The sequence below is a fragment of the Nyctibius grandis genome, chromosome 16 (genome assembly GCF_013368605.1).
Source record: "Nyctibius grandis isolate bNycGra1 chromosome 16, bNycGra1.pri, whole genome shotgun sequence".
NCBI lineage: Eukaryota > Metazoa > Chordata > Aves > Nyctibiiformes > Nyctibiidae > Nyctibius > Nyctibius grandis.
Window position 1 is genome coordinate 2,597,551 of NC_090673.1, and position 14,067 is coordinate 2,611,617.

Genomic DNA, 14,067 nt, shown 5'->3' on the forward strand with positions numbered 1-14,067 from the left:
GTGGTCCCTGACCCCAGCACCATCCTGGCCGTGTCTCTGGGAGCCCACGGTGGGGACAACCCGCACCCAGGGCAGCCCTGTAACACCCTGGGGCCAAAAACCGGCAGGGTGGAGGTGAAGAGCCAAATTCAGAGAGCCTGAGGAGGTGCAGCGCTCTGGTGTCTCTCCCTCCGGAGCAGATCCTGAGAAAATAAAGACCCGTCGAGGCTTTACAACCCAGGGCTGCCTCCCAGGAACCAGCTGTGATCCAACAGCATCAAAAAATAATCATTATTTAACGCCCCAGGGAAGAGCGCGCCCATGGGTGCACCCACCGCCCCGCAGCCTCCTGCCCCTCACCCGGAGGGTGCTGCCAGGTGGGGGGGGACCAGTAGCAATAATATACAACAATAGCAATAAAAATAACATCATCAACGTGACGAGGACCCTTCCTGAATCCGCCCCGCGCGCGCTCCCCCCCGTTTCCCTCCCGGCTGCCGCAGTGCGAGGCACGGTACAGCCCGTCCTGCCAACCCCCCCACACGCCTTCCCCACGCCGCACATTTCTACGGCAACGTCGTTTACTCGGTTAAATAACTCATTTATCTTTTTATACTCTCTGCAGATCATAATACACCCACTCTGACAATACCGCACACCAAAGACCTAATTTTAGAAATGGTGTTTATAAGTAATCAGTTTGAAATATTGGAGCGGGCGTATGATGGGGTTTGGTTTTTTTTTTTTCCTCTGAAATACTGACGTTTGCAAGAAAGCTGCTCGTAAGGAAAATTCTGATTATAACAACTCATTTAGAATAAATCAGTTTGAAATGGTTTATATAACAGGGCGGTATGTGCCGTACACGAGCATCCAAGTTTCTGCGTTTTTCCTTTCAGTGAGATGAGATTAAATGAAACCCCAAATGCAAGTGGTTTGGGGCACTTGTGGGTTTGTTGTGTTTTTTTTTTTTTTTGCTAAGCAGAGGAAATGCAGCTTCTCAGCAATTTTATGGCCAATTGGGTTGGGGAAAAAAAGAAGACAAAAATTACAGAGAGCAGAATTACCACCCTTGTAGCTCCCAGTCGCCCCAACACCCCCAGCCCTCCCTTCCAGCTTGGGGGTCCCTCGCACGGGCATCTCAGCCTCTTGGGCTTTGCTGGGGGCTTTGCAACCCTTTTCCCCCCTCCCCACCCCAAAGACATCATCATCCCCCACAACATCCCCATTGCCTGGGCAGAGCCTGAGCCAGGAGCCCCGGGGCAGGGCTTGGACCTCCTGGAGCAGCTTCCACATCTCACGGAGCATCCCCACCCGCTGCCCGAGGCCTGGCAAACTCCACACACGTGTCTGTGGGGAGGCAGCCGGCAGAGCTGCCCCTGCAACAATAACTTACCTGGCTGTATTTTGGGAGCCCCGCTGAGGTTTTCCCTCGGTGAGCAGGCAGGAGAGGCTCAGCGGAGCAGGGAAGCGGCGGGTTGGGCTGACGCTGCATCCTCCGACCTGGGCCCCGCTCCCTGGCCAAGCACCCGCGCGCCGGTCCGGGGGCTGTGAAGGCACTTTTAAAAAATACTAATAAATAAATAGAGACGGGAGGGAGGGAGCGGGATGTGTCCAGAAAAAAAAGCCAACAGATGCCCAAGCCAGCTCAGGTGAGGAGGGGAAGAGCCCAGGGCAGGGACCTCCGAAAACCCCCAAAATTGGGTAAAAAACCATCCAGTTGGCCAAGGCCGGGGTTTGTTTCACACCTTGAAGTGGAGCCTGGTCCCTTGGGGCAGCCCAGGGATGTGGAGCCCCGTCAGCACCTACTGACCCTTCTGATCACCAACATCCACCACCCAGAAAGAGAGAAACCAGAGCAAAGAAAAGCTTTTAATTGTAATTTACTTTATTATTTTGTAAATGTGAATTTTACAAAGCGTTTTACAATTAATGATCACATTGGGGTTTGGTTTTTTTTTTTTTTAAATGGATTTTTCATCATATGAAAACAGCTATGAGCACAGATCCAACTCGGGGGGGGGGGTCTTAATCTTTTCTCTGTTTTTTTTTTTTTTTAGTTACTGATATATCGTGTCAGCCATGGCTACAAAATAACAGTCTTAACTATACAGAGTAAGAGCACATAAATACTAGTGAATAATGCACGATTAAAAAAAAAATAAAACAAAACCCAAAGAAGCTAGCATCGTTCGTGGCTGAGACAGTCGAGGAACATAATTCAGTGGTACTGTGAGATTTCCTTACAGCACAGAAAGTATTTTTAACAGTCATGAATTACAGTACTACTTAATACCCTATGAAGACGCTTTAAAAACAACCTTGTACTTTAAGTCCTTTTTTTTTTTTTTCTTTTCCCCAAACATTCTGTCCAAAGGATTAATGTTCTATTTGAATCAAGTGCCATCCAAATGTTCAAGTCAAAAATATTTATACATTTATACTCAGTCGTTTTATTTATTTATTTATTAATTTTTTTAATTGTCTGCTAAAAATAGTATTGCAAGTTTTGGCTTTTACCTTGACATAAAAATGACAATTTTTTTTTTTTTTGTGTGCAAAACGCTTAACAGTGGAAGAAACTCACCGGAGGAGCGGAGGGGTTTCCAATGTGAGTGCGTTAGAGCTGAGCCCCCCCGGGGGGAGCGGGGCCGGGGGCTCCCCGACGGCGCGGGACGGTTCGGACAGCGGGAATGCCCCGAACAGCGGCTGAAGGCCGGGGGGGCTGCGGACCCAGTGCCCCCCTCCACCCGCAGCCCGTTATTTCCAGAAAAACAAGCGATCTGAGCAAAACCCCGGGGGCTGAGGATGCTCCAGCTGAGCCACGGGCAGTTCCAGTTGTGGGCGGTGGGTCGGGCTGGACCCCTCGCCCAGCCGCGGGAGAGGAGCCCCGGTGCGTGCCGCCCCCCGGCCGGGCTCCCCACCACCGGCCCCGCAGCCCCCCGGGGGGGGAATTTCTGGGGTGAAAACACAGTTAGAAGAATTAAACCATGGAGGTGGCACGAAGGACCCGCTCCCCATCCTCGGCCCCATCGCTCCCACCGGGCGTCCCGTGGGGCACCGGGGGGTTCGCCGCGACCCCCGGCCAAAGCGGGACCCGCCGCGGGCCGGGGGGAGGCCGAAGGTCATGCAGCCCTTCTGCGAAGCGGGACGGTGCTGTTAATTGGCGCTAACGAGGAGAGGGGCTGGCTCCTACACTATATGGCAGCTGCAGGTAACTCGGATGCTTACACTCCGTTTTCTTTAAAGGTGCTTGGTATAACTTTAGATATATAATATACACGTAATATTGCTAATAGTCAAGCATAAGAATAAAGGTGCAGACATACCATAAATACTGTTGATTTTAACACTACCAGACCTAGATGAATGCAGTTTCCTATTCACATTACAAAGCAGCCCCGAATTCTATAATTTAAAATAGTGTCGTAAACAAAGAGGAGGAAGGAGTCGGTCATGATCTGATCTTAAATCTGTTTTTCCTTGGAAAAAAAATGATCAAAAAATTCTAAGGCACTCAGGAAAGCCGCATACAATCGATGGACTGCTCTGTTCTCACCGTACATTCAGTATTTGAAAGGGGTTACTGGTTTTTTTTTGTCTTTTTTTTTTTTTTTCGGACGAATACAATCATTACCATATAACATTTTCAAACATATTCATTAATCCTCCACACACAGGAAACATTAGTGCAAAATGCTTGCCCTCATCTACCAGATAAGGAAAAAAACCCAACGCCCTTCACATTTGAGAAGTTTGCCTTCCTAATAATAATAATTAATAAAATAAACAAACCCAAATTAAAAAAAAAAAAAAAGGAAAGAAAAAAAAAAGAAAGAAAAAAACCCCAAAACTATACAGGAAGTTGTGCTAGGTATAAAAATATATTTTTTCACTGTGCAACTTGACTCTCTTCAGACTCTCTGTCCCAAGCCATTCAAGTACTGCTGCTGCTGCCCCGCCGGCCGGGGCTGGGCGTGGGTTTGGTCCAGAATTAATCCCTACGGCCAAGTGCAAACCCCAGCTGGGGGGCTCGGCCTCTCACCAAACCCCAGCAAGTGCCAAAAAGGAGGAGGAATCCTCTGCGATATCTTTAAAATATATATATATATGCGCACACACACACAGAAGGGACGACTTTTGATCTCCGACACCCGGATCCGCTCCCAGCTTGCCTCAAACTTTTGGCAAACCCAAACTTTTGGGGAGGCGATGGGGGATCGGGGGGGTCCTCAGCCAAACCTGACCCCCCCGAGGCGCACCAACCTGGCCAAGCTGCCCAAGGCTGGACCCCTGCAGCCGCTCCCGGGGGGACGGGGACATCCCCAGGGCCGAGGAACTGGACCCTCCATCTCCTCGGGGATGGCTGCGGAAGAAGCCCACCCCGAGCTGAGCTCTCTGGTCCCCCTGCTCAGGTTTGTCCTCCTCCCGCGGCGCTGCCGGGCGGGGGACGAGCTGCTCCGGCTCCGGGCTTCGGCGAGAGCGTGGGTTTTGTTTGCCGACGTGGGTAAAGTGCAAATGGAGCCCCCGGCCGCGCTCGTCCCCGCTCCCCTGCAGCGTCGCACACCTCCGCACCGTGCCACCACCCGCACCGGCCCCGGGCATCGCGGTACCCAAGCCAAGCCGTGCCAAACACTGAGATCTGGGCCAGACGTGAGGCACAAACCACCCCAGCACTGATTTCTTTTTCTGAGGGCCAGGAGCAGTGGCACAGGCTAAGCGCCGGACAGCTTTGTTATTAGGATGCAAAAAACTGCTTCAAGTATCGAAGAACACAAAACAAATGGCCAAAAGTTGGGTTATCCTCTCCCCCCCTGCCCCCTTTCCCCGTGGAAATACAAAGAAGGAAGAAAACCCTGAGCAAAGCCATCTGCATTCAGGAGCAAAGCAGGGAAGGACAGAGGAGCGCAGCCACAGCAGCCTTCAGCGGGACGCTCCGTGCACCTCGCACGTGTTCATAGTCCCAAACGTGTTAAAGAACGAGCTGCAAACACCATTAAAGCAGGTTGTTTAGTCACAGTAAAAATAATAATTAAAAAAGAAAAAGAAAAAAGCCATACGCGGCTCTCACGTCGCTGTCCCCATCCCTCGGGGGCACCCCGGCCCTGGCATCCCCGCGGGTGCCCAGCATCCCTCTGCCCAGCCGCAGCCCGGTGGCAGCACCCGGGCGAAGCTGCAGCGACCACAGAGGGACCGCGGTCCCTGGGGGGGTTTGAAGGGCGAGCGGGCAGAGCCGGCGCAGGCACGAGGCAGCGAGCGGGGGGTGAGCTGGGACCCACTGCCCAGGCTCCAGGGGCGTCCGCGGGTCCCATCCCAGGGCCCGCACCACCAAGCCAAGGCCAGCCGGGGCCACCAAAGCCAGCACAGCCTGGGGACATCAGCTTTCAACAAAAAAACCCAACTAATAACTCACATGGGGCTTCTCCCCAGCAAGGCCTGTCTGGAGGACGAGCAAGAGGCGAAACTCTTCCTCCTCCCCAAAACCTCTGCAGAGAAGGGCACAAAGCTAATTTTCTTTTTTTTTTAAACCTTTCTGCATCCAATACACTCCAAATTATTACCCAGTGAGAGCCTGCCTGGCGCGGGGCAGAGGGGAGGGGGCGGTGGGTGAGCCCCACGCACGGGTGGCTGCACCGCGCTCTGCCTCTGGTGCGGATGCTGCCAGGAGCCGACACCAAGAGCCCCTGGCTCCAAGAGCACCCGCCTCCAAGAGCACCCGCCTCCATGCCCTTTGGAGCAAGAACAACGTGCTTTCCGTGCTTAGGTTCCTCTCCAGAGCCCATCGCAGGCAGCTGAGGGGGGCTACTCCCCCCAGCAGGAGGTGGCCCCGGGACTTGGTCCGCCTGCCCGCGCGCCCCGTTGCCCCGAGGCGATGGGGTGCAGCGGGGTGACACGAGCCCCTTTGCCCAAGAAGCGGGGGGACGTGAAGGTGCAAGCAAGAAGCAAATGAAAAGGAGTCACTGGGAGGGAGGGAGAGAGAAACCAAACCCAAAACCCAGCCGTATCGGGGAAAAAAACCGACAACAACCACTACACCGGCCAGGGTCTCCACCTGCATCCCACGCAGTCCTCCCGGCACGTGCAAGCCTGAACTCCCGTGGAACCATCCCTGCTCCGGGGAACCAGGTAAAACTCCCCGAGACAACGACACCGAGCCCCCGCCAGCCTCCGGCAGCGGCTGGGCACCGTGGCACCCTGCCCCGCAGCACCCACGGCAAGGGGCTCCCTCCGACACCTGAAGCCTTTAACGATTTCCCCCACCCTGTCCCACTTGGCTAGAGCCCTTCTGCTCGAGACAAACATCGCCAGTCACAGCACTTGTACCCTAACACACCTCGCTTTCCTGGTAAGTGACGGTAAAACTTGCTTGAGAGGACAAGGTTAACGATGGCTTTACTTCTGAGCTGAGTAATGGATGGGGTGGTGATGACAGGGGGTGGTGGTGGTTGGGGGGGGTGGCTAGCTTTTCTCCTCCCCTTCTTAAAATAAAGGAAAAAAAAAAAAAAGAAAAAAAAAAGAAAAAGCTACAATCTTATAGACTAACCTCAGGAATATCAAAAAAGGAGCCCAATTTTTTTTTTAAGTAGGTCGCCACAGACCTAGTCGTTTACAGTATAACGAATGCGATTATTTCCTTCATAAATTTTAAATACAAGCAGAATAAAAATCACATTTTTTTCAGGCAACAGTAGCAGTTCAGTAGGTAAGTGGCTTGATCACATTTTTTTGTTTTGTATTAGTAATGCATGCAAGCAGCTTTAGTATTACAGATCCCTTATAGGTCATGAAACGTTTGCTCTCTCTATAAAGTCCCTCCGTAAGTACCATCTTGTCTTCTCACGGGAGTTTCGGGCCGGCTGGAGGAGCCCGAACCTTGTTCAAAAGGTTGCGGAGTGCTTTGGGTATCCGATGCCGCAGCATCTGTGGCAGCTGCCTCCTGTATGACGGAGCCGGCGCCTTCGGCATCCTCGCTCTGTTCGAAGGACTGGTTGGATCCGTTGCTCAGCTCTACGTTCACCGTGTTAGTTCTCAAGGCTACTATAGTTCCCGAATCGCTCCTCCTTTCTGCATAGATGCGCTGCTCAAAGACCTGAGCAGTGTTGGGCTGGAACTCGGGATCCAGGGGGACACTGTTTGTGGTGGAGCCCATGACCGTGCGGTACATCTCCATCCCCTCTGGCAGCATGGACTTAATCTTCGGCAGCCAGCGCTTGCGGACCCGGCGGGCGTTGGTGCACATATCGGCTGCTATAACATTCATCTCGCTTTCCTTAAAGCTCGGGGCAAAATTCTGACAATACACTGCAAAGACAGGGATACACAGAGCTGAGGATTCAGAGGAAGCAACACAAAGGTGGCTGCACGGTCGCAGCCTCTGCCCTGTCCTAGAGACCTGCTGCAAGGCTCCGCGTGGGCACGTGCCACAGAGTGGAGGTTCACCCAGGGGCCAGAGCTCTCGCAAGGGGAGACTCACAGACGTGGACTCCTCAGCTCGAGACAGACACAACCAAGAAGAGAGAAAACCAGAAAAGGCATAAAAATCACAGGTGGCACAGGGAAGGGGGCTGGAGAAGGACCACATGCTCCCCGGGGACCCAGCGAGCCCCAGAGTTCCCAGGCTCCTGCCTGCAGGACCAGCCTCCTGCCGGAGCACGGCACCCACAAGCAGAGGTGAACACAGCAAAGGTCAACACGACCTCCTCAAGAGCAGATCCATTAATGGCTCTTAAAACCACGGTGGTGCAGGCACAGCTGCGGGGCTGGAAAGGGTCAGAGCTGCTCTTGAGCGAGCAGAGGAGATTGCCTGAAGGACCGTCCTCCGCCTGTCCTGCACCTCGCACCAGCCACCGCAAGGCCACCCAGCACTGCACGGACCTCCAGCCCGAGTAGGGCGGCTGCTCCAACATCCACCACCAGCACGTCAGCTGGCACGTATCCTGCAGAAGCCCAGCAATGCCTCGGCTGCAGCCCTGCTCCTCCACGGGGACCAGGCACCTGACGTTATGGAGCAACATCATCACGCTGCCACAGTGAGCAATTATCAACTAAACCTCGTGCACAGGGTGCTTCTCTGCAGAATTCAGGCAGTAAGAAGTCATCTTACGCCCTGGCACATGGCACCGTGTCGTGGGCACTGTCACAGCGATGCCTTTCCAACCTCTGAAACTCTTTGCAAGCCTCAGCAGGGGCCAAGGGTGGAAGGTCCGGACCCAGGGCTCTCCAGGGTGAAGCTGCTAACAGGGAGGCTGCCTTGGGAGAGCACCACGCACAAGCTACGTGCAAGCACCAACAGCACAGTTCAGCGATTTTGTCTCTATGTATTGAACATTTGCCATTTTATCCCTTTTCTCTACGTGCTACAGATCTCAGAGGGTGGCTGGAAGGCCCCTGGAGTTCAGTAGCACAGCAACAATTAGGGAGAGGAAAGATATATCTTCCAAATCTTAAAAATAATAAAAAAAAATTGCTTAGAGTTTCATTTTCCAGCACAATAATATTTACATGAAGATTTACTATCCAGAACCCAGCGAGGGTGAGAGAACACATTGTATGTCAAGCCCACAGCAAATGGGCTTTGCTGCACCGACCCATCAGCGTTTCCTGCACCACCCAGGTCCTCACTCACCAGCAGGCACCTTTTGTCCCACGGCACGCTCCTTGTATTAACCGTTTCTTTCTGGCACCTGCCATAAATAACTGAACTACCTTGATGGAAGTAAGAAAACTCTCCTTTTCTTGTACAAACACCAGGCGCTGGGCACAAATACGCACAGTGGAGCCGGTAGCCCTGCACATCCCAGCCCTGGCTAACATCAGGGTGCTGGGTACTCATGCAAACACAGAGGATCTTCCCTGCAGGAGGGCAGAAGGGGTGTTAAAGAGCTGAGCCTTTTGTACCCCCAGCTCTGAGACAGAGATCTGGCAGAGCCCTGCACTCAGAGGGACCTGAAAGCGAGCTAGAACCTGGAGGCATAAAAGCCAGCACATAGAGACAGCCTGTTTCAGCAGCATCAAGCTCCGGATGTTGCCCAAAACATAATTTTGATTTCCTTCTTAGAGCACCTATCAATAAAACAATTAACTGCGAAATTAGTGCTTTAAAATATAGCAAAACAGTCAAGTATCAATAAAGTTTTATATCAAGATACTGCCAAACAAATTAAAAAAAAAAATATATTCACTTCAGCCCCTCAAAAAATGACGCAAAATAAAACCAAATTAATTTTCCTATAAGCTAATGTCACCACATATAGTTCCCACGTCACGCAGCAGAGATGCCCTTCCCTGCTTAGGTTTCGGCTTTGCTCTCGGCCCGCTGTTCCCACAGAGCAGCAGCAAATCTCTCTCCTTACATTTGACTGCGTTCAGGACCCTGCTGTCCAGGGGCTTCCTGCTGGGATCGCTCGTGGAGGACCGGATTCCAGTGCCGCAGCTGTTGGCAAGCGTGTTCCTGCAAGAAAGACAGAGGGAGATCCTTACAGCGGGGTCTGCAGGGGACAGCCGCCGCCCCCTCTTCCCTTCGGGTTCTTACGGAGGGATCACCACGCTACATGATTTTAAGGCAAAGAATTGGAAAACCCGGTGCTCAGGTTCAAGCATCGTTGAGAAAAAGCACAGAAATCAGCGCAGCGCACACAGAGGACGAAGCACTCACGACACATTATCTATTCATGTGGTTAAAACACCAGAAAATAAACCGAATCCCTCGGGAGAGCGCAGAGAGCACGTACCGATCAAAGAAGGTGGCCAGAAGACGTCTCAGAAGGACCTTGTGTTTGACACCAGCACATAAGTGGCAATTCATCAGCTGCCCCCGGGTGATGTAAACACCTGAGCCTGGAAGGGTGGGAGAGGGAGAACCCAGAATTAAGCCCCCGCCTCGCTGACAGCACCGCCTCCGAGCCACGACACCGTGCTTGGTGCTCCTCCTGCGCCAGCCATCCAGGAGTGGTGGGACACTGGAGGGAGCGGGCTCGTCACACGCTGCTACAGAAGCCCAACAAGGACGGCAGGGCTTTGGGAAAAGCCCAGCAGTCCCCTGGGGCCTTGGCAAGCCCCAGGGATTAATAATTCTTAATTTTATCCGTACAGAAAGGAAGTCTATGGAAACCAAATAAAAGGACACTCTTTTTTTTTCTTTTTTTTTTTGCAAAGACACACAGTGCGAGGCTTTATTCTGTGATTTTATATGCACAGATCAGATTATTTATTATTTCTGAAGGAAGAAAGCCCCAATCCATTTGGCCTTTTCCCAAGTGAAAGATTGTAGAACATATAACTAGAAAGAAGGGAAAAAACCCGCTCTAGCACAGGAAAGGCACCCGGTTACCCCACAGATCTAACAGCTTTCAAAAATCCCAGCCCATCACCTCTTGATACTTCTGGTGAGGAGGGGATTTTCCTTCCAATGCAGAGGAACTGCTGACTCCGAAACACCCTGCCTTGTTCTCTGGAAGAAAAAGGAGCCCCGGCCAAAGCAGCTTCCCACGTCCAGGGGTCTGGCAGTGCTTTCCAGCAGGTTTCTTAGCAGACACTTTCACCTTGCATGCAGCTCACTCAAACCTCAGTATCAGTTGACTGTTACCCTATTTTTTAAGCATACTGTTATACGAGAGGGTTTTGGTATTTGCTTTTAATTAAGACTAAATAATGGGTCGTATCTCCTCGCCACGCTCCGCATCTGTCCATCAGATGTACAGCGACGACTGCGAGGCTCGTTGAGACCCTCTCGGAGAGAGCTGCTGCAGTTTGCAGAATCAATCGTGGCGTGAAAAATCAGGGACAAAAGGAGAATACTCCGAAGGGAGAGCGGAGGAAAACTTTCTCTGCAGGATCCTCCTGCATGCTCCGGGGTCGAGCGCCCCACCACGTCTCACCAGGTTTGAGACAGCAATCAGCTGCAGAGCCTTTCTTCAGCAGCACTCTTTTGAGAGATAAGCCATCAGAAGGGGAACTTCACTCTAACACACAAAACATAACCGAGGCAGCCACTATCGGTTACAGATATTAATCTACTTTTTTTTTTTCCAGATTGAAAAATGTAAATCAAGCAGAGCTGCCTCGAGCCAATTTGCAGCTTTCACTGTGAAAATAACCTGCACCACTTGATGGTTTTACGAAGTCTCACATAAAATGTAAATGGGCACAAAATGAATATTCCAGATACCAAATAAATACTTGTGGTTGTACGCTGTGCTGCGGCGTGCGCGTTTTACTCCTGCCTTCCACCAAAGACCCGTCCTCCATCAGATGGAAACCTTTCTGGGCATCCTCTGAAATCCTTCTACAGACTGAAAATAAAATCATGCTACTCAGCAAGAGATAAATGACCAGAAAGAAAGGAGAACTGATTTGGATTGATCGCACTGCCACACGTCCTTTTTGTGCAAAGGGCTTTACAGGTGTGAATTAAAGCTCCTCGCCTGGGCAGCAGGTAGGGGCTGGCGTGCAAAGATTGCTTCAGCTGAACATCACTATGGCCAAGGGAAAAAGCTATAAGCTGAGAGGACCACTGCAGCAAAGGGAAGCCAGGGGGAACGTATAAAAGCAGAATATAATTATTTAAACTGGTATTTGATGTGGACACCACAGCTGAGCAGCGCTGGGGGTACGCGGGCTGCAGGCTGGCACGGCCACTGTTTCATGGCTACTGGATTTCACTCCTCATCCAGCTCTACACCACCAGCATCACTGAAAGCCAAAGAGCACCATCTTCCACCTCAAGTTGGCCATAAATCCTTTATGGAGTAGTGAATCCTTCTGATATTGTAAATACCCCAAAAACTGAAAATAAAGATCAACAAAAGGACCAAAACCGATTCCTTCTCTTCCATCCTACTGCAGCATTTCACAGGTCAGTAACACACCCAATTTTTAAAAAAACTTTTACAGGTTTTTTCAAAGCTTGTTCACTGACACAAATTTTACCTCCATTGCTTTGTAAATCTTATAATGCGATGGGTTTTTTGGTTGGTTTTATTTTAGATCTGTGCATCTAAATCAAAATACAATTGCGATGCAGCCCACACCAATCAGGAAGAACACAAGCTGGAGAATTCAATTAAAATGCTAAATTAATTCAATTGAATAAATCCTGTTAATGACACATTTTTCTATCAGCAAATTAAAGGAAACTTAGAACTTTTTAAAAGATGATTGGTGATGAATAATCCAGAAAGACACATCAAGGGCACACAAGTTGCACAACTCCAGTAATGGTGCAAGCAAGATGAAGAACACATTTCAAGAAGGACAATATCAGTAATCTCCAGGCATTGTCAAGCAAAGAAAAGTTACCCCCTCGTTACCTGCAACGAGCTCAAGTTTTTCTCCAGGATCTCCCTCTGAGTAGAGTTTTGGGTGGCAACGGTATCCGATTTGACTGATAAGACTGGCTGGGAGAGCAACTAGATCCCGTCGTATGAGGACACAGGAGCGATTCTCCAGTGGGATCTGCTCTGGCTTCTCTTGAGCAACTTAAAAATTAAAAGGGAAAACCATTAAAACAGTTTATTATGCAGGCACAACACTAACAGAAAGTCAGGTTTTGACTTTTTCAGGTAGCTCTGGGAAACGTTCCTCCCTCCAGCAGTACAACCGTTCGCCAGGGCTATCAGCTGCAGGGCAGATGCCACCTGACAGCGTGGAAAGGTCCCCTGGTCTCCCCCACCATCTACTGCAGCAGTCTCGAATGTGCATTCGGGTGCTGCGAGAGGGATTCTTGGAATCTAATTATGCTTTAACTTTTGCTAAGTTAATCACTTATGAAAACAGGCAGCTCTGCAGAGCTGGCATCGTTCTGGAAGCACAGCATACGGAGCTGGCTTCCCCCAAACACCCCCAGAAGAACGGCAGGTTACTTCACCGGGGGTTTCTAAAACAGGCGATAAATTGCCTGGGTTTGAGAAATACCTGCATCAGTACCATAACTACTTCTCTTGATGTTTTTTTTTCCTGCTGAAGTTAAAAGCCAGACTGTGCAGATACCCCCTGCACCGAGAAAGGTCACCATAATCTCTGCCGAGGATAGCACCCACCAGCCACCTTCTGCAAACTCCAACTCACCTCCCAAAGCGCCTTCTCTTACTCTGCCTTTTCCAGGCTAACGTTTCCTCTCAGTAACAAGAGAGACCCCAACCAACAAGCCAAAAGATGTTATTAAGCAGTGGCTTCAAAACCAAGTTACTGGGTTTTGCCAGGACGCAGCTGTGACTTGTCCCAACACACCATCCCTGGAGCCCACCACCGCCCATTAGCAACCGTCAACGTCGGGGTCTCGTGGGCATACAGAGAATTTGCTTTCTAAAGCACATTTACAGTGTAAGTCCACAGGTTTGCTTAAAGTTACAATTTTTGACAGCAAAAGAGGGCTGACACAGGTGTGCATCAACTCCAGCTGCACTGGGACACGGTGGGAGAAGTTAAAAATCCCGAGTTGCAGCCCAGCTCTGCAATATTCCATCTCTTTCCCCAAAAATGTTGGATAACACGGCAAGTGCCATGCATAAAATCAAACCCAGCTCTGTGCTTCGATATCTACGAACACAGAGAGAAGAAAAAAACCCCTGCAATTAGCGTTTCTGAACTCAAAATATCTCCTGCTCGAGAGGTGTCTTTTCCTGCAATTATCTCGGCGTTCTGGGGGCCGCTTTTCCTCTCTCTAGATAAAATAACAAGTTTTGCAGACTTGTTGCTGCAGTAACCGAAGGGCGACAGCTCCCGTACAAAGGGAGCAGTGTTCTAACTAGGCCATGCCCCGCGACGCCGTGCTGTGCCGTGGCATCCCAGCGCAGGCCCGACGCTGGAGCCACCCCCTCCCTCGTCGCTCCCGGAACACCGGGAGGATGTCCCTTGCTCGGGGAGCTGCACCCCAGCATTCCCTGCAGTGATTAAGGACCAAAAAGCAGCAGAACAACTCACACGATGTTTTTAAACGAACCTCTCTTGCCACCACGGCCCGATTATCTACGCAAAGTGCTTCGCAGTGCTGGTGTGCAGTCCCATTGAACGGCCGCCAGCCATGCCCTCCTCCTGCCCGCTGTCACTGAAGAAATTAAACACCTACGACATCCAAGTGGCAAACAGCTA

General features: G+C 51.0%; 1 protein-coding gene across 3 annotated transcripts in view; it reads right to left on the reverse strand.

Annotated features, from left to right (window-relative positions):
* Nucleotides 1-1,846: 1,846 nt before the first annotated feature.
* The window catches only part of NACC2 (NACC family member 2), a 54,814-nt gene continuing 42,593 nt past the window's right edge, over nt 1,847-14,067 (reverse strand). For all 3 annotated transcript variants that reach the window (XM_068413979.1, XM_068413981.1, XM_068413980.1), the window contains 4 exons: nt 12,288-12,455; nt 9,711-9,816; nt 9,333-9,430; nt 1,847-7,281 (listed from right to left, as the gene is read on the reverse strand). In XM_068413979.1, coding sequence (XP_068270080.1) covers nt 6,782-7,281; nt 9,333-9,430; nt 9,711-9,816; nt 12,288-12,455 — 872 coding nt within the window. In that variant the 3' untranslated portion in view covers nt 1,847-6,781. The remainder of the gene's footprint in view (nt 7,282-9,332; nt 9,431-9,710; nt 9,817-12,287; nt 12,456-14,067) is intronic.